Source organism: Ostrea edulis, chromosome 1, assembly GCF_947568905.1.
Source record: "Ostrea edulis chromosome 1, xbOstEdul1.1, whole genome shotgun sequence".
Lineage (NCBI taxonomy): Eukaryota > Metazoa > Mollusca > Bivalvia > Ostreida > Ostreidae > Ostrea > Ostrea edulis.
In genome coordinates this window covers 4,796,389-4,817,378 of record NC_079164.1, presented here as the reverse complement: position 1 = coordinate 4,817,378, position 20,990 = coordinate 4,796,389, and the positions used below count along the sequence as shown (strand labels likewise).

Genomic DNA, 20,990 nt, shown 5'->3' with positions numbered 1-20,990 from the left:
ACAGTGGGCCACAATGTCCGGCCTCCGTGACGTAAGGCTGAGGACAGACTGGACAAAAACAGTAGGCCACAATGTCCGGCCTCCGTGACGTAAGTCCAAGGTTGGAAACAAGAGAGCGAGGTGAGCAGACAGATAATGGGCAAATGTCGAGGTCGGGAAATAACTAGGAACTAACTGATCACGGGTTATCTTGTTTATCATCAACCCAATAATTTTACACCCATCTTCTCCATATGTAAAGGTTCTCAACCACGGGTTAGTGTTACTCGTGAGCCCTCTTGTGAGTTTGACCGACTTTTCATAAAAAGAAGCCTTCTCGTTATGTGTTGTTGTGATTTTCTCTTCCTTTTGTAACCTTGTTTGCCAAACACGTTTAAAATCATTTTAAAGACAGCGGAAAAACCAGCTGCAGTAATTGTTGATGAACTTGTATGTAAACTATCGCATCAAAATGACACACAACAACAGAACAGTAGGAATTTGATGATACAAACTTAACCAGTTTCCTAGAATTGCTACTTGTGAATGCTGTCCATGTTGAATACCAGTACTGTTATTCCATTTTTAGTGTTTCCTTACTTAGAACACAGGAGACGTGTGTTTGCTTCAAAGGAACTAAATTCTTTTATCATTCGGTATGAAAGATAGACTGAAACTTTAAGAGTTTTTTTTTGTTGTTGGATAAATGAACTGATTAAAAATATGTAGAACGTTTCAATGAAGAAAGAAAAAACCCAACCAAATATTGGTTAAAAAATGTTAATGTTTTCTAAGTATCGAAACTATATCATAGTTCGTTTTACAGAGGACAAATGCCACTTAAATGGTGTCAAACATCTTTGAAACAGCGCCCAATGACACTAATCCAAAAACGAAACGGTAACCGCGGAAATTAATCAAAACGTCTTCAAATTCTTTAAATAGGATCAAGTCGCGACATCAATTTCAAAAGTCCTACTGAGCGGACAGATTTATATTCTAACACACCATCCCTATATTACATACTCACAACTATGTATCGTCAAAATATTACAATGACAAAGAACATCACCTATTTTAGATAATTAATTAAGATTGAAATCTTTGGAGTCATTCAGCCACTGTCGTCTGCAGAATCAATCTTTAAGATTGACGTCATCTGTTCTCGATTATAATGCCCCGCAGACAAAAATAGTCACGAATTTCAATAAATAAACCAAAGTATGGAAGCAGCATTCATCAATTTTTAAATGATTTTAGAGATAGAATAGAACAGAATAATCTTTGTTTAAAGCCAGGAGTACAAAGATCAACAGCAGCGTTATCTGTAGAATGCACACACACATATATATTAATATACAACTCGAACACCAGCCCACGAGAATCAATAAATACACTAAATGCACTAAACACACGAATAAAAATACTATTCAGTGATGCCGTCCATCTGGCATTGATATGGAGAAATTATAATCTACAATCGTATAAATCAGGGTCATTGGGATCGGTGCGCTATTTTTTGGGGGGAAAATACCCCCCCCCCTTCAGTACAAAAAGCAAAACCCGTAACCTTTAGGAACTAAGCGTGCTTGGTTTGATTAACCTATAAGTCATTTCGGTCGGCCTCCTCATTCAGTACTTCAGAAGCAGCACCCGGAAATGAGCTCCTCTAAATGTAGGCTAAAACACCAGTTCCTGCACTCTGCTGCAATGTTTCAGGAGATCGATAGCTCTTCTCAATACACTTGTCATGATTCTCATAATGTGTCGCAGGGTCGGCAGTACAGCACTCCCGACATGAAATCGGTCAGTGCCTAAAGGGTGCTTAGTTATATATATGTAAACCGATGCTGTAGATAAATTAGCATGACATCAGTTTGAAATATGGGAATGTTGTTATTCTTTCCAAGTAAAATATATCTTGTTTAATGGTAGACACCGAGGAAAGTAATTTCTATTTTCATCTTACTCAAAGAGCTCAATGGCATTCTCATTATGTTGGTAATTTACACAAGTATTGCGTGGGAGGGATGCAAAACTATACCGCCTGGAAATGTCGCATGGCTACGGTCGACATTAACTATATATTGCGCTTATAAATATCACATCACTGCATCAAAGGTTATGAGCAGTTACAAACAGAATAACAAACATGTTCGAAAACAAGTCGCAGGATTTAATGGAATTGTATTTTTTATTGGCAGGTATCCTGATAAACAACAGTATATGTTATCAATACAATGGGATGAAATTAACACGAATCATATCTCAGTTGCATTATTTTTAAAGAATGAGCGCATCAAAATTAAACAGGCAATAGTATAAAATAAAAATATTTAATTGTGAAATTTTCGTTGTTTTTTAATGTACCCGTACATAAATTGTCCAAGAACTGTTCCAATATTTGTAATTTATCAGTCAAATTGACGAGATATAATGCATGCCATCATAATGGCATTAACTTGTTTTCATACAGGGAATTATGCACTTAGCTTCCATTATGTATAATTAGCTCAGAACTTTACGTAAAATATAAGACTTAAATGCATAGGGCCATAAACTATTAAAAAAATCATGAGTAAACATGTCTGAAAAGGATGTAACATGTTTCATAATTTGAAAGTGTTGGTGGTAAACGGAAAACTATTAGCTCCTAAGTTCGTCACCGTACGTTATATCCGAAAGTGTCCCGTACATCGGTACTCGATATCAAAATCACTACTCAGCTGGCGAAATTTTTTTATGAGCTCATCTTCCTTGACTTATGAAAAATAGTTACATTTTCCACAGTTAGCCCTTAAAACAACATGAAAATTTTAAATCCATTTAACATTCCTATTTGTGCCTGATGGTCTGCCCGTACGTGCCGATACAAGGATGTTACAAATGTTGATTTTCTGAAATGTTAAAAATCCTACTTTAAAACTATTATGGGTTATATATATATATATATATATATATATATATATATATATATATATATTGTGTGTGTGTATAGTTAAAATGACTTTCACCACGTGCACAGAAAATGATTAATATCCGTTGTTACTGTAATGCGTTCGGACCGAGGGGAACTTTAAGAACGAGGTCAAGGAGGAAACTTCGTTTCAAAGTGAAAATGATAATGGATTTCCATGTTGACAAGCCATAACTTCATTTTTTTCATATATTGATACATATTTTTCTCATAAAGATATCTTTCTCCAATAGCAGTTTGTCTAAAAAATGATAAAAAAAAAAAAGTTCCCTGCCTTGTAGACCTTGACGTGCGACAAGCTTCAGAAACTCTCAGCAGTTAAAATACTTTTATAAAGATCAGAATGGTTTTAGGAGACCTAGAATAATTAATCATGTATAATAAATAGCCTTGTCCTTGCCGTACCATTCTTGACGTCAAAAACATTTTTAACTTCAAATAATCTTTTTCACATTACTGATATTAATTAAATTTTTTTTTAGGTTTGCACTTTTATCGTGACTAACAAAACGTTTGTTTATCTCTGGAGGGATCAAGAAATCCATTTAACACCTACAGCCAATCCCCGTACACAAAAAGGTAAGGATTTACCGACATCAGATCACCATTAGGTGCTGTACAGTACTTTAAATGGAATCAGAAAATTTATCTTTTTCTTTTTTAGACTATGTGATCTAATACAATGATTACCTTATTAAAAACTGATAGTTAGCTTCACGAAATATATGTCCATACTTTCCGAGTACAAAAACCAAGCGGAATCGATTTACACAATTCATCATTTTATGAATATCATTACATGAAACCTTGACAAGATTTTGCGCAGAACACTGTTTTCATTATGAGATTTACAACGGAATTTATTGATCAGTAACGTGAATGAAACCTTTCCCGTCATTAATTTGTTCTTTTGTTTCCCCCAAATCCTTTAATTCGTCTAAATATTCCGTCAATTTTCCCCGTCTTGTCAGCATCCGCCAGAGAGATTATGATTTTTCATCCACGCATGTTTATTTATGGGAATGATTACATAAAAACTACATCCTAAAGCCTTACTTTCATAAACGATATGTTGGACTAGTACCAACAGCTGATTGTACAGGGGAACAGCAACAGACTTTTGCTGGGATTGTGGTCTCTGAACGGCCCCGTTCCACATTCGTGTTTTTAACGATATTCTGTTAAATTTTGTAAATCATTTCATTTTAACACAATGCGTGGATGGCGGTGGCCACTAGTCGTGGAATTTCAACGTGGACTCAGCAGCCTTTATATAAAGGACCCCCCACCCCTGAATTCAATATTTTAAAAAAAATGTACCAATAAAAGACCCTCCAATAGTCTGGGATTGAATTCGATGACAATTGCCAGAAGTAGAAGTTTTATTCTGTTTAGCCTGTGTGCACAGAAACACGAACACATCACAACACAAATTTACAATGATGCATCAAAAGGAAGGGTGTGGAGAAGATTAATTATAAGTTATAACAGAAGACATTTCCTTCCTTGAACACAGAACATACCATCCTGGTCCTTAAAGGGGGACCAGAAACAGATTAAAATCAAAACATTGAATGAAAACAAAGTTAGAGTATTCAGAAGGAGGAAGCCAGGACACGGGAAAACACACGATACACATTTAGAATGGACGATCACTAATCATTCAAACAACGGAAGCCGAGTTAGTATTCAACACACCCAAGATCCGGTGTAAATGGCATCCCAAAATCCGGTGTAAACGGCATCCAAAATCTCAACCGAATTACACTCAACCCAGGATGTTCAGTTCAATATTAAAGATACTGTGTAGTGTGGCCTTTCATCTGTGCTTCATACTTCCTTTTCAATATTAAAGATTGTGGACCTCTCATGTTTCATACTTCCTTTTCAGAGATCTGCACCCACTGAATATTGGATCATTATTAATCCTAAGTTGCAGAGAAGTAGAATGGGGGGGGGGGGGGGGGGGGGGGGGGGGGGGGGGGGGGGGGGGGGGGCTTTCCCTTTGTTTTTTGGTTTTCATTATTTATACATGCAAATGTGAGTAAATTTGTCTTCTGTTTTCTTTTTTTCTTGCTTGTCAAAAACTTTAGAAATTGGTGAAATCATCTCTTCCGACTCCCCCCCCCCCCCCCAAAAAAAAAAAAACCCAACCAATTCCACGAAAGTTGTATCAATTAGTTCATTAAGATAACGTTCATACTATAAAACATATACAGCAAAAGTCATTACAAGGTCAGCCACAAAAATGGATGTATAATAATACATAAATAAAAGTACCACAGGACATGTGCCTGGCCCCAGGATCGTGAAACATCTAAAAAATCTGAATATTGTAATGAAAGGATTGAGAACTTAGTCATTCCAAAATAAAATTGTTATTCAATATTGCTTCATCAAACTTCTAGTGTCTGCAAATTAAGAGTTTCAGTTCAAACGAAATGAACACCTTATGTACAGGTGATTGAAATTTTGACTTGAGTCTGAGTTTATTACATAACCCTGGGACTAGGTGTGTTGTGTTTAACTCTCTCTCTCTCTCTATATATATATTTATATAATAGCCACGTATTCCCTACAAGTCAATGACAGAGTGATGGCGATCCATTACTATTTACGGGAACATAAAAAAGCAATTCATGTTCAATAATCAACAGACGGCTGTCGGGAATTGAACGTTTGTTTCCCCCTTGCATATTACAGGCCAAAGACCCTGGAAGACTTGATACAGAAATTATCAACACCCCAATCTAAACGACGTTTCAAATTTGAAATTCCATTCATACATTCTTATTACCCATGATACACTAGTACAAACATCTTTATTACCCATGATACACTAGTACAAATCCCGCAAACCTGTAAAGGCACTCCTTAATTGTTCATTCTTCTTACTAGTTACTAAAATTGTCAATGACCCCCCCCCCCCCAATTTTTTTTTTTAAAACCCCCAAAAGACAGAAAACAGGCCAATGTGATAAACCGGAGTGGTGACCATAAAGAATTGATGAGTTTTATTCATTTTTTCCTCCGTCCATTAATAGAGGTCCAAATCAATGAAGCTGGTCAGGGACAAAAACAGCAATTGGCCTTCCCAGCTTTTGTGTCCAGGATCCGTCTATACAATGCTACACCAGGCCGTCCATGATTTCCTTTCTGCACTGGGTTCGTCCTCGATAGAGTCATCCGATCCCGCGTCGCTGCTTTCAAGGTCCGACTCGATATCTGAATGCCGCGGAGATTTGTTAAGCCGGGGGTAATAGGAGGAGTTAATCCGCCTGGCGCCGGGTCGGATATACCTAAAAGAGTAGATAGATACAACGATTTCCGTTTAATGTTTCACAATTCGACATTACATATACAACAGAACATGCATTCTACTTGATAACAATCGCAGATAGGATGCTAGTTTCTCCACTTAATGATCATCAATGGTCTTTCTAAAAGAAACTAAATATAAAACCATGACAACTGTTATATGACTTTCTCCCCATAGTTTAAATTAATAAAATAGTCCAATCTGCTTAACTATAATATGACTTTATTCCGATAGTTTAGATAAATAAAATAGTCCAATCTGCTTAACTATAATATAACTTTATTCCGATAGTTTAGATAAATAAAATAGTCCAATCTGGTTAACTATAATATGACTTTATTTCGATAGTTTAGATAAATAAAATAGTCCAATCTGATGGATCGAGTCTGGGTAGTATTGGTATTCAGTGAAATTTCAGCAAAATTCTAAGGTGAGGGATTACGGCTGCCATGATGGTAGAGGACTCGGAAAGGGCACGGTGCACTGAACTGTAATCCCGAACCCGACATTTCTCTGTAGGGAATACTCCAGAACATCTATTGAACTTTCAGCACACATTCTAGACCGTTTTACTGACGTCAGAGTTACATTAATGAATTCAATCTTCGTGTTGGACGGCGGCTATCGAATAGCATATGGTTGACTGAGAAAGCCCTAGACGATTCAAATATATGTCTATCACAAATCACACTGAACTAAATTACAAATGAGGCTGAGAGTATGGGAAAAAATAACTAAATGCCGTACATCTGTCAGAATTGTTATAGGGCCTCTGGTCTTTGATTGACGTGCCTTCGGGTCAAGTTACAAGAGATAGACAAGGCTGGAATGATTTTTAGAGGCGACCTACTTATCCTCTAAACCTCCTTTTTACCACAAGGGAAATCTGTGTCTAGCCCCATCTTTCTAATCACGACATTACGGTTTTCATAGAATTGACAATTAAACACCATAATAGTAAATTGTATCCATGAAAAAGCGAAGACAACGACCAATGATCAATCTCATAATTCCCATAAAAAATACAAAATCAAAATTAGGGCAAACACGGACCTCTGGACATACCAGAGGTGGGATCAGACAAAACACGGACCCCTGGACACACCAGAGGTGGGATCAGACAAACACGGACCCCTGGACACACCAGAGGTGGGATCAGACAAACACGGACCTCTGGACATACCAGAGGTGGGGTCAGACAAACACGGACCCCTGGACATACCAGAGGTGGGATCAGACAAACACGGACCCCTGGACATACCAGAGGTGGGATAAGACAAACACGGACCCCTGGACATACCAGAAGTGGGATAAGACAAACACGGACCCCTGGACATACCAGAGGTGGGATCAGACAAACACGGACCTCTGGACATACCAGAAGTGGGATAAGACAAACACGGACCCCTGGACATACCAGAGGTGGGATCAGACAAACACGGACCCCTGGACATACCAGAGGTGGGGTCAGACAAAACACGGACCCCTGGACATACCAGAGGTGGGATCAGACAAACACGGACCCCTGGACATACCAGAGGTGGGATCAGACAAACACGGACCCCTGGACAAACCAGAGGTGGGATCAGACAAACACGGACCTCTGGACATACCAGAGGTGGGATCAGACAAACACGGACCCCTGGACATACCAGAGGTGGGATCAGGGGCCAAGGAGGACTAAGGGTTTTCTGTGCACCGGTCACACCCGCCGTGAGCCCTATGTATAATCAAGTAAACGGAATAATCCGTAATCAAAATATTTTAGAATAAGAATATATTACAAGTTGTATCTCCCGTATTTCCTGTATCCATATCTATTTCTTTTATCTTAGAGGTATCGATCATTCTAGTCGGTGCTTAGTTTGGATATAACAGATCACAATGAAACAACATATTTTTCAGTACAAAGGAAATAAAGGTGAAGTCTGCCTCGAGGATAAAAATAAATTAATTTTCATTGATCAAAATGTGATTAACTCGGACCTGCTCTGCACTTGTTGTTCGGGGTTTTAGAATGCTGTACACCAAATATAGACGGCTGTCACAATCCACTTAAAAACTGACAATTAGTCTGGGGGTCATTTGAGTGCGGGTTGTGAAACTCTTTTATTTTAGCTTGGAAGCCGGCAATCACATTTATAACGAATTCCAGTTTTATGCCATGTCATGTGCAACGACAAAATGGTTCTTCCCTCTCGGGTCCACCAAAAATAACATAATATTCAAAATTAATTAAAACTCAAGGAGAGTGGCGTTGTCAACTCCTGATCTGGGCCCCACAACATCATGCGGATCAGAATGATAGAATTATGTAGCTTCTGTTCCGAGATGAAAAGATCAAACCATCCATTTCAAAGTCACTCTAATCATCCCATGAGCGATGAAGGGGACACGGATATCTAAATTGAGAGGAGTAATTAGATTGGCTAGATTTTTTTCTCGCTTCATGCTACATCAAATGTGTACTTTTACAGCTGAAAAACTGGGTTAATTCAGGAGCAGAGCTTCTATTGACAGCTCAATCCAAAATAGAAACAGTTTTCGTGTTTATCATTTTGACATCTGTTAGGAGGTCACACTAAAATCATAATTATTATTCAAATGCATCCACTGAATAAAAGTTATTTGCGTAGGAAGGATTAAAGATATTGAAAGGCGTGGAGGTTTTATCACCAGCAGGGCAGGTCTTGTTTGGGTACAAATGTACCGGTCCAAAATGTACCGAAAGATGGAAATACTACACGACTGAAACCATTCAACCATCAGCATCCTATACCTTTCTTTTGTTAAAAAGGGCCGAGTTAGCAGATCATTCAACCCTATTCTAGCCATGACGTCAACATGATGTCGTTCACCCTCTTCTGCTCCTGACAATAAATCAGTAACAAGGTCGGAGAGATACACGAGATCGATAAAGAGAATGAAGAATGGTGTGTAAGCACGAAAAGGGAGTGAGAGAGCAAGGTGGTTCCAAGGTCTCGTCTTGTATCCGGGCAATTCATAACTGTGCACTGTTTTCTTCATCTCCTCACCTTTCCCTCCAGGCTTATCCATGTGGATGTTTGATGTTACATTGTACAGGCAAATGATTTACAGTTTCTCTAAAATACATGGTGTGTGTGTGTTTTTTTGTTGTTCAATTTTATCTGCCACATCACGACGCTCTCGAGATGACATGGAGCAAGAATTCTTGTTTAACTTCATTTCTTTTATCTTTTTTTTTATACCGTTATTCAATCGTCCATTTCATTTTTACGCACATTCCTTCCAAAGTTTTCTGTGGTCCACTTTTCCTGTGTTGTTATTTTACTAGAAGCAGTACGACTCGCGGTCGATAGTCAAACCCACAACCTTGAGCGCGTCTGATGACCTCCCAGAAAGGTGTGTTCAGTGCCCCTGTTGTTCTCCATTAGCCTCGATAGTGCGGGTCGCCGACCAGACACGGTTGGGTGGTTGTCGTCTGCTCTAGAGGATGTTGCTCCGACTAGCATTAATCCCAATCGCCTTCAAAGATGTTCAGTCTTTGTTGTATTTTGCGATCATAATTAATGGTTGTTATTTTCTGACCATATGCTTTAAGCCTAATGTTTTTGTTGATGATTTGTCAGGGCATTAACACCCATTCAAGGCCCCGCGCAAGGTTTTTAACAGGATACGTGTATGTAGTAAAATAGAAACACAAGTTTTATGTTATCAGTGACTTTCAACAAAACAGTTCTTATAACTCGCGCTCTTCTAGTCTAACTCACTTTTTCGATTCATTTTATTTTTTTCTTATAAGGTAACATTAAAAACTTTAGATATTTATTACATGTAGCTATATTTTCCCTATAATTTGAGAATAAAAAAGATAGTGGATTGACGTCACATTATCCAAATTTTCCTAGGCTTTACAATATTAATCCGAGAAGCAGTATAAAACGGTCGCACTGAAATTACAGTAGGATCGATACTGAGGGCAAGTACACAGCGGTAAAACCCTAATGTCATCAAGGACTTTCTATTCTCCAATAAAAAAAAAAACCGTTCTTACCAACCTTAAAAATTAGGAATACAGAAGTCATGCGTTATAGTGATTACACAATAGGGATTTTCGCCGTGACGTCAGAAATCAGTCACGTGACTTACTGGTTGGCAAAACATTTGAAAGTTTAATGGCTGATACGGGTCTACTTAATCCGGTCGCCTGGTGGTTAGATCCGTAAAGACCGGGTCTACTTAATCCGGTCGCCTGGTGGTTTGATCCGTGAAGACCGGGTCTACTTAATCCGGTCGCCTGGTGGTTAGATCCGTAAAGACCGGGTCTACTTAATCCGGTCGCCTGGTGGTTAGATCCGTGAAGACAGGGTTCGATTATTGATCCCGACGCGGCGTCAAGGTTTAGACTGTTCACACGTCAAGCACCGGCGTTATACAAGTAAAAGTTACGGGTCGACCTTAAAACGAAGATTGCGTGTCACAGTGGGCGTTAGCACGATAAAGAACCCTCACTGCTACAGTCCTGATAAAGAATCTTCACTGCTACAGCCCTGATAAAGAAGCCTCACCGCTACAGCCCTGATAAAGACAGCCCTGATAAAGAACCCTCACTGCTACAGTCCTGATAAAGAACCCTCACTGCTACAGTCTTGATAAAGAATCCTCACTGCTACAACCCTGATAAAGAAACCTCACTGCTACAGCCCTGATAAAGAAACCTCACTGCTACAGTCCTGATAAAGAACCATCACTTTTACAGCCCTGATAAAGAACCCTCACTGCTACAGCCCTGATAAAGAAGCCTCACCGCTACAGCCCTGATAAAGACAGCCCTGATAAAGAACCCTCACTGCTACAACCCTGATAAAGAAACCTCACTGCTACAGTCCTGATAAAGAACCCTCACTGCTACAGTCTTGATAAAGAATCCTCACTGCTACAACCCTGATAAAGAATCCTCACTGCTACAACCCTGATAAAGAATCCTCACTGCTACAACCCTGATAAAGAAACCTCACTGCTACAACCCTGATAAAGAATCCTCACTGCTACAAACCTGATAAAGAATCCTCACTGCTACAACCCTGATAAAGAAACCTCACTGCTAAAGCCCTGATAAAGAAACCTCACTGCTACAGCTCTGATAAAGAAGCCTCACTTCTATAGCCCGATATTTTTCGATAAAAATAAAAACTTCAAAGTTTTTATAACATTTTTCAAGGGTATATTACTCTCGGCATAAAATGCAAAACAAATAATATTCCATATTTTTAAAAATGAAATAAAATTCGATCACTGCCCTATAATTTCAAATTTGATAAGAATAAATGTTTGCCTCTATTATTGTCTTAATATTTAGTCGATCCAATATTTCAGCAAAGCACCATCATTTCCTGATTAGTTTAGTTTGAATAAGGAGTTCGGTTAGACTTCAAAAACTGCATATTAATCGTAGTACGGTGTTACGCAGGCTAGCTGTATCAAATATCGCTGAATGATACGGACCTTTCGTTGTGTTCTATTGTTTGCATTATTTACGATCTTGGATGTATAAATAATAATTTCACCTGGAGATAAAAGCTGTTGTGGGAATCCTGACATTTCATTAACATTCTTACAAGTAAATATAATTTACAGAAATATGGCTTTTCCGCCTCCGATGCGCTGGGACAGCACAGCTCTGAAGGCCATCAATTTATTTTATCATCATTGACGCATTTTCTCCTTATATGTAATTTTTTCAAGTCATTCTCGATATTAAGATATTGCATTTATAAACATTGCAAATATATATCAGGAAACTCACGGGGTTTAACGGTCAGCTGAGTAACATCACATGTTTTCCTCCAAGTGACCTTCGTGTTGTCCAAGACACACCCTAAGGGCTAACGCAACGTTTAAATATCAGCTGATGAAATTTTAATTTTCAGTTTAAGAAAATGACATATTCGTGTTTAAATAACATTGCAATATGCTAAGACCAACCATCGAAGTGGCGTGGAAAATAAACTTCATGCATTTCAATTTCAGTTTTATATTTATGATTAAAGAAAAAAAGTTAGTCCACTCTAAAAGTAGCTTTTAGACATTGTTAAAATGGGGTAAATCCACTCGAAAAGTAGCTTTTAAACATTGATAAAATGGGGTATTCAAGTGCAATAAGATGCTGAAAACACCACAATGTCATTATGATACCAGAGACCAGATTTCTAAAACACCACAATGTCATTATGATACCAGAGACCAGATTTCTAAAACACCACAATGTCATTATGATACCAGAGACCAGATTTCTAAAACACCACAATGTCATTATGATACCAGAGACCAGATTTCTAAAACACCACAATGTCATTATGATACCAGAGACCAGATTTCCTAAGGAGGTGCTGTACATGCAACAACAGATTATTTACGTGTATTGTTATATGTATGTTGAAATGCATTGATTTTTTATCCTCAATATTGTATCTGTATGTCTACTCACCCTCTTAACTGTCTTACATTGTATTTGTATATATTTGTAAATATTTTGTTTTTATGGCCGATGAGCTGTAAAGCTTAAGGAAATAAAGAATCTGAGTCCTAAATTCATCATTAAAACCTGTCAATAAAAGTACATCAAATAATAACAGTGTGTTAGTCAATTAGAATAATATTTCTGATGAATGACGACAAATTTATATGCACCCACATGACATTGGGCATACTGCAGTGTTTTTTCAAATTATGTGCAGTACAGACGCCTTTATGTGCGATAATTTTACTTGGAAATAATCTGTCACTCTGATTTTTCTGCGAATAATTGAAATTCATATGTCTGGAACATACATGGTGACCAAGTAGTATATCAAATGATGCGGTAAAAGAAAAGTGATTATTTCCTGCTGGAGAAAATTAATGATAATCATTACTGAGTGATAATAATATTCACCGTTTTCTTATACTGCAGCACTAACGACAATCACAAGGACCGGGGGTTATCTATTATAAGTGTACAGGGTATCTATTTCTGGAATCTGGTGAACGAAAATGGAAGATCTTCTATAATTACTGATATATAGTCTAGTTTCTAATTTAGATAAGACACCTGTCCATTTAACTAACCTGCTAGATAAGACACCTGTCCATTTAACTAACCTGCAGCACCAAAAGTCATTGCAGAGAAAATTTCACAAAAGTTCGATCAAAGGCCACACTTTTTTTTTTCTACTTTGAGATTTGTTTTTCGTCATTTTAAACATAGTCCAGAGTTTCAATTGTGGTTAAGAATTTAAAAGTTGTCACACTTTTCTTTGACCGAGATTTGTTTTTCTTAATTTTAAACTGATTACCGCATTTTCAGAACTTAAAAGTTGTCACGCTTTTCTTCAATTCTGAGATTTATTTTCCAACATTTCAATCCTGGTCCAGAATTTAAAAGTTGTTACACTTTTCTTTGACCGAGATTTGGTTTTCTTCATTTTTAACTCATTACAGCATTTCAATAGTGGTCCAGAATTTAAAAGTTGTCATACTTTTTTTTAAACTCCAATATTTGTTTTTCTTCTTTTTTTCCAACAATTTCCAGCATTTCAATCATGGTAGTTGTCACACTTTTTTCTTCAACTTTGAAATTTCTTTTTCTTTATTTTAAACATATTCCAGCATTTCAGGTGTGGTTGAGAATTTGTAACACTTTTTTCTTTGACTTTGAAATTTGTTTTTCTACATTTTTAACATAATCATCTAACATTTCAAGTGTGGTTGAGAATTTAAAAGTTGTCACACTTTTTTCTTGACTTTAAATTTTTTTGGTTTCATTTTAAACATGTCTCAGCATTTTAATTATTGTTCAGAATTTAAAAGTTGTCACACTATTTTTTACTTTGAATTTTTATTTTCATTTTAAACATATTCCTGCATCTTAATCATTGTTCGAAATCTAATAATTGTCACATATTTTCTTTAACTTTGAATTATTTTTTTTTTTCCATTTTAAACACATTTCAGCATTTTAATCATGATTCAGAAATAAAAAGTTGTCACACTTTTTTTTTTTACTTTGAAGTTTTAAAAAAACAACATATTCCAGCATTTTACTGGTTGAGAATTTTTGACTGGAGTTGATACTTAATGCCCCCAGAATTCCAGAGGACAAGATCCTATCCTCTATTTCCTGCACATGTCAATCAAAGATTCAGAAACAGTCAAATCATTGCCATGATGGGATTATAAATAAGATGGAGATAAAAATTCTTATGAAAAGAATACGATACATCAGCTTATCCAAACATCAAAAAGGTGTTCTTTGCTAAAAAAAAAAAAAACTTAATAAAATTCTAATGATTTGGTCCAATGCAAGTTTTGTTACTGATAAACAACTGTGGATATTACACCAGCATAGATTAAAATATATTAATTGATGTTCTAAAATAAAATAAACTTGATTGATCTGGTTTTTTGCAAGCACCTTGTTTTTCTGTGGATAACACTAACAATAGCTGGCAGGTTGGGCACTGTGTGGTACTGGGCCTTGCGAAATTAGAACACAAGCCTACCAATTTAAAAACCATGAGTCATTAGTACTAAAATGTCACCTAGTACTTAGTTAATACAGATAGGCATCTTAAAATCGTCCTTAAAATAATTCTAATTTGTCATCTAGAGTTCCTTGGTTCGATGCTGATGGAATGAAGAGGATTCGAATGAAGTGTTGAAGTACAGGTTTACAGAATTTTACATAATGAAATACCATCCAGTGCCAAGTGACTTGCAATAGTTGTGCTAAAAATTCCTAGAGAATATTTCATGTAGAGTACGGCATTTTATTTCTGAATGCGAGTCCCACAGCTTAAGACATAAACTTAAATCTAAATGTAAGGTAAAGAAATAAGACAAATTTAAAACTTCCGTTTTTATTGACAAATGAATTGAGAAAGGATACTTAAAAGGATTGATGTCATAAATTTGTACTTGATATAAATTAGGCAACGTTCAATATGTCAATATGTGCTTGCTTTAAGATCATTCATTTCGTTGATCTCCTTCTTTTCACTCATTGCCCTGAAATGTTTTTCATCGGCAGCATATTTAACCCTAAACTTGGGTCTATATACCATTCAGAGAAAGTCTCAGAATGAATGGGATCTACAGACGAGTTCACACACTGATATTTGACAGACAGAATGATATATAAGGTTGTTCAATAATAAAAATAAATATTTAATGAATAAATTTTAAAAATTAAGACTGAAGTACATCTGACACCTCAATGCTTTGACTTGATTGAAATTTACATGTTATTCTATTTTTCTAAAGTGCATTGAATGAAATCTGAATGAGCTAGTGTACACTTTAAACAAAAAATATTGGTTTTCATCTCTTATAAGAAAACATGTTTTCAATCAAATAATTTTATGTAGAAATTTATAGTAAAATAGCTTTAATTTGGATAAAAAAGCAGAACCCATGAGAAAAATTTAAGTGTTTTTTCATAACTTTATCATATTTATGGTACCCATGAAATATGAAAACTAGACAAATTCCCTCAGAAGTTTAAAATTGGGCTACATTCCATTAAAATTTCCTTTTTATTTTGTGTGTTTTTGTTTTCTTTTTAAAAAGAAAACCCCCCAAAAATCTCTCACGGTTTTGTAGAGAAAGTTGATAGTAAAGTACAAGGAATTGAAGAGAAAGAAAAGGATGGGATTGTGATGTCTATATCACTTGACCCTGCCACACGGGCTATAACTATTTTTGTTTGATGGTCCAAAATCCAGGTCATAAATGTTACAATATTCCTTGATGAGGGAGATATAAATGGCTTGGCTTTCAAACTAAAAAGAAATTGTGTGTGTGTGTGTACACAGATTATATACATGATTCCTTCCTTTCCATAATTAATCAAAACAACACAATTATAGAAAGCGATTCTTCATTCACTAATTGGTTTGTGCTCTTTAGAATTAAATGGATACAAGACAAAAGAAGTCACATTTCGATTTTAAAAAATACTGTTTCAGAAGATTAAAAAAAAAAAAATTCAAAGAAAAAAAATTCTTGCCAAGTGTGAAGCCAGGAAACTGCCTGTCACTCAGAAAACAAAAAAGGTCATGTACTAATGACGTCATGTCCTTGTGCCATCACAAGCTTATTCTCTTCTCTCCATTAAAAACAGAAAAAAAGATAATGAATTAATATCAACAGGATACAATGCGGGAATGCCATATGATGAAAGTGTAGAAACTCCCCCCAAAACAAAGGACACTGTCTGTGACTCAGAGTAGGAACTCGGCAGGCGCCAGTCATTACTAGCAGACGTGCTGCCCCCGGGGCCACATCTACCTCAGAAGAGTGACCCAGAAGTCAAGTTTCAAACAGTGAAAACAAAAACTTGTAGTCATTCATTCATAAATGTGGGGAACAAGATGTGATGGAATGGAGACAAGTTTAATGGAATATTTCTCATAAATGTCAGTCATTTCAAGATCTCTAGTTATTAATAAAATTCTATATTCATATGTAGGAGAAAATAAAAAAAAAAACCAAGAGATCCAGGTACTACAGTCTTCACCTGAGCTAAGGTGAGACAAAAACACTAGCAGTGTAGAAGTGACTCCATAATACAGGCCTGCCACTGGACAATTCAAAACTCTACACATTATTTTAACAAACAGCAATTATTTCATCAGTACTTTTGTTTGAAGATAGTGCAGATGTCTGCATATCAATTTGACAGAATGTAGTTTTGTGGTATTTGGGAAGATGTTCCTGTGTAAAACATAAAAAGCCTTTAAATCTCATCCTCTAGAAAATGAAACATTTCAAATGGTACAGGGATTTTTAAACCTAAAAGATGCTGGCTTTAGCCAGGTACATGTACATCTAACTTTAATCATGAACAATAGATGTATTCCACGACAATTTGAGGCCAACTTTTTGGTGATGCGCATTGCAAGTTGGGTCATCCAGACATGAACTATTTGCTCTTTGGATGAATACGTTACACAGAACTACAACATACCTAGATCTGCTGTGAAAATTAAGACAACAACTGCTAAAAATTTTATGTCATCAAAGGTTGAATCTGGTGCTGCTCAATTTGGAAGATTGTAAATACGATGAATTTGAAAGATCATACATACAATGAATTTGAAAGATCGTACATACTATTAATTTGAAAGATCGTACATACTATTAATTTGGAAAATCATACATACAATGAATTTGGCTCTGCTTAATTTGCTCATTATGCACGAAGCTTTCATCTAGTTTTGGATTCTCTGGATTAGCAATTCTTGAGAAGATTTATTGAACATCTCACCTATATTTTCAATTTTACCTTTTTATCTCACCTTGAAAAGGAACATGGCCCATATATTTGTTTGAACAAACTTATGCCCCTCCCCTTACACAAGGATACTTTGTTTCAAGTTTGGTGGAAATAAAATACATGTACGTAAAAGTTAACGGCAACAGCAATGACAAACAAGAAATAAATTCTCGCAAATTACCTAAAACATTTCTTTAAAAGGCCTTGCACCTTTTGCTCCTTGTGCAAGTTAAAATGCAGCTTTCATCATTACTGTCGAAATAACGAGATGAAAAATGCATTTGGATCAAAATACTTGGAAAACACAGGTGGGCATGTTTGAATTCATGATGAATTTTTCTATTCAAGGAGCAGTGCTGCATAATTTTTCTATTTTGATTAAGAGTATGAAAATTACAGATAAAAATACCAAAGTTACCTTGGACTCGAGGTTTTAATCCATGCCTTTAGTTGGACACCTGCTGACACTATTACAAATGCATCCTCCGACAATTTGGAACAGCAGATGGACAAAATTCTGTCTGTCTCTGCATCAGTTAAACTGCATAGGTATCTTTCACCATCAGAAGATCTAACTATTACAAAAGAATCAAAATGAAAAATAGCATTGTGCATAAATTAATCCAGATACTGCGGATGTTGTTGTGTAAAGAACTAGGCCGACTAAGTCTAATTTGGCCCCAATACTGACTGTACTTTGAAACAAAATAATACATAACTAATCATAATTTAGCAGTGAATTCACAATGAATGAAGTACATCACAAACATATTAATTTCTTACCATTTCTAATGAATGACCTAAAATCCCTATGTTATATAATATGTTATGGCTTCAGAGGGTATGGGCCACATGCACTGATTACAATTAAGATTGGTGCTGTAAGCTAATCTTTGTATCTTACTCGTCAGAAGGCAACATAGCTTGCCAGGAAGCACTGACTCTAGATACTTAACTTGCCCCCTTTGGTTTATAAGATTGAAGTTTTTGAAAATATAGGTCAAATTCCAAGGTCACTAGATCAAAAGTCTTGGTACCATATGAAAGGCCTGGTCAAGAGGCATCTAAATGTAAAATACCAAAGGTTCTAAAGATATCATAGTCAAAGTTTTTGAAAAGTATGTTAAAGTTTAAGGACAAGGATTGGTACCAAAAGAAAGGCCAGTGTGGTCGTGAGGCATCAATGTGTGCCCTATCCCCTCTGGTTGAGAAGATATAAAATAGGCTTAAAACAAATTTCAAACTGACACCAGGGTCATGACAATAGCTATCTGGACATATTGTCCTGGTGAGCTAAAAACATAAATCTAGTTTTGATCAACACATGCTTGGATTCTCTCTGACTGACTGAAATGTTGACATGTTTCAAGTAAAAAGACAACCCTATAACAGCATATTCTAGAAGAAACTTGTTTCATATTCAAATTCAGTTTTGAAAAAATATAATTTCAATCATACAGTCTCTGATTATTTCAATGCGGGAATTGCAGAACTTTAAAGATAAAAAAAATATTTAAAGCACAGGGCCAGAAGTGGCATTTCGAAATCTGTCAACTTAACATCACCTGCAATCTACAGTACAACTTATTTAATTCATGATCTGTTATAGTGAATAAATCTGTCAACTTAACATCACCTTCAATCTACAGTACAACTTGTTTAATTCATGATCTGTTATAGTGAATAAATTTCATACCTGAATGTGAACCTACCCATTATCTATCAGTGGAAGTTATCTTAATACACATACAACTAAAATCCCGAAAAACCTACCCATTATCTATCAATAGAATCTTAGCTTGTAAAACTTCCTACCTTTGTGTGAACCTACCCATTGTCTATCAGTAGAATCTTAGCTTGTAAAACTTCCTACCTTTGTGTGAACCTACCCATTATCTATCAGTAGAATCTTAGCTTGTAAAACTTCCTACCTTTGTGTGAACCTACCCATTGTCTATCAGTAGAATCTTAGCTTGTAAAACTTCCTACCTTTGTGTGAACCTACCCATTATCTATCAGTAGAATCTTAGCTTGTAAAACTTCCTACCTTTGTGTGAACCTACCCATTATCTATCAGTAGAATCTTAGCTTGTGTGAACCTACCCATTATCTATCAGTAGAATCTTAGCTTGTAAAACTTCTTACCTTTGTGTGAACCTACCCATTATCTATCAGTAGGAGTTATCTAAATCCGCATACAACTAAATTCCTGAAAAACCAGTGTTGAACATTCTACGGTGTTGTACAATTTACTGCTATGAATTATTATAAAATAAATTGGAGCTTGACTTACAATTTCTGTCATTAGTCTAAACTTGGAGCTTGACTTACATTTTCTGTCATCAGTCTAAAGTTTATTTCTTTTCAGACATTAACAAACAAGTTCTACAACTTAAATCAATGCTTTTCGTAGACTCAGACATTTGTGTGATGAGGTCATTAATGTGGGAGAACACCGGAGTACCCGGAAGAAATCCACGTGTCCGAGTGGACACCCATAATACACTCTCACAACTATAATTATTACATGTGACTAGGGCTGCAACGGGTACCTGAAATAACCGAAAACCGCGGGTCGTGTTGTTCAGGTCGGGTTCAGTTCCATTTCTCCGTATTTCGGTTCGGGTTTGGTTTTTAAAATAGAATCATTATTAGAAATCCGTTTAAACGAAATGTCGTCAAAATCCTCAAAGGTGGCGGTATTTTGATCAATTATTAAATGATGGCATTGTGGACAAAACTGTAAATAATGACAGTATATATAAGATATGACAGACGCATTGAAAATACGCCACAGAATCAACATTGTCAATGACAACATTGAAAGCATGGATGGAAACAAGTAGAGGTGACAATGCTGTTTCTAGTACCATGGATGTCGAGTCTAAACCTCAGTCAATGTCCCCGAGTAGTTATTGTGACAAAATACAATAAAGGTTTTTGATCATAACTGTATATCAGATTTTTGAAATAGTTATACAGACCTGAACCGAAATACCCGAACCCGAAGTAAAAATTTTAGAACCGACACGACCCGACAATTTTTGGAACCATGACAGCCCTATATGTGACCATTTCACACCTGGACCGGGTCAGACCATTTCACACCTGGACCGGGTCAGACCATTTCACACCTGGACCGGGTCAGACCATTTCACACCTGGACTGGATCAGACGTGCCCCGTCATGGAACTAGTCTTTAACGTATCAAAGTACATGTACATTAAAACTAAATTATAGGTACATTTTATCTGTTGTGTGACAGCAATATGATAATATCTCCGAAATTGCTACGTCAAATATCAATACATTAATTATAGACCAGCTTTCTTGATTATCATACAAGTGATTATCACATTGTAGCATGTCATGATGTGTGCAACCAGGATGTTTTGTTCGTCGACTTAATTTGATAAAAC

General features: G+C 36.3%; 1 protein-coding gene across 3 annotated transcripts in view; it reads right to left on the bottom strand.

Annotated features, from left to right (window-relative positions):
• Window positions 1–4,320: 4,320 nt before the first annotated feature.
• Window positions 4,321–20,990, bottom strand: part of LOC125664380 (uncharacterized) — a 71,526-nt gene continuing 54,856 nt past the window's right edge. For 2 of the 3 annotated variants that reach the window (XM_048897119.2, XM_048897120.2), the window contains 2 exons: window positions 17,990–18,146; window positions 4,321–6,255 (listed from right to left, as the gene is read on the bottom strand). In XM_048897119.2, coding sequence (XP_048753076.2) covers window positions 6,075–6,255; window positions 17,990–18,146 — 338 coding nt within the window. In that variant the 3' untranslated portion in view covers window positions 4,321–6,074. Of the gene's footprint in view, window positions 6,256–17,989; window positions 18,147–20,990 lie in introns of those variants that run through there. The other variant, XM_056151819.1, reaches the window with a different exon arrangement.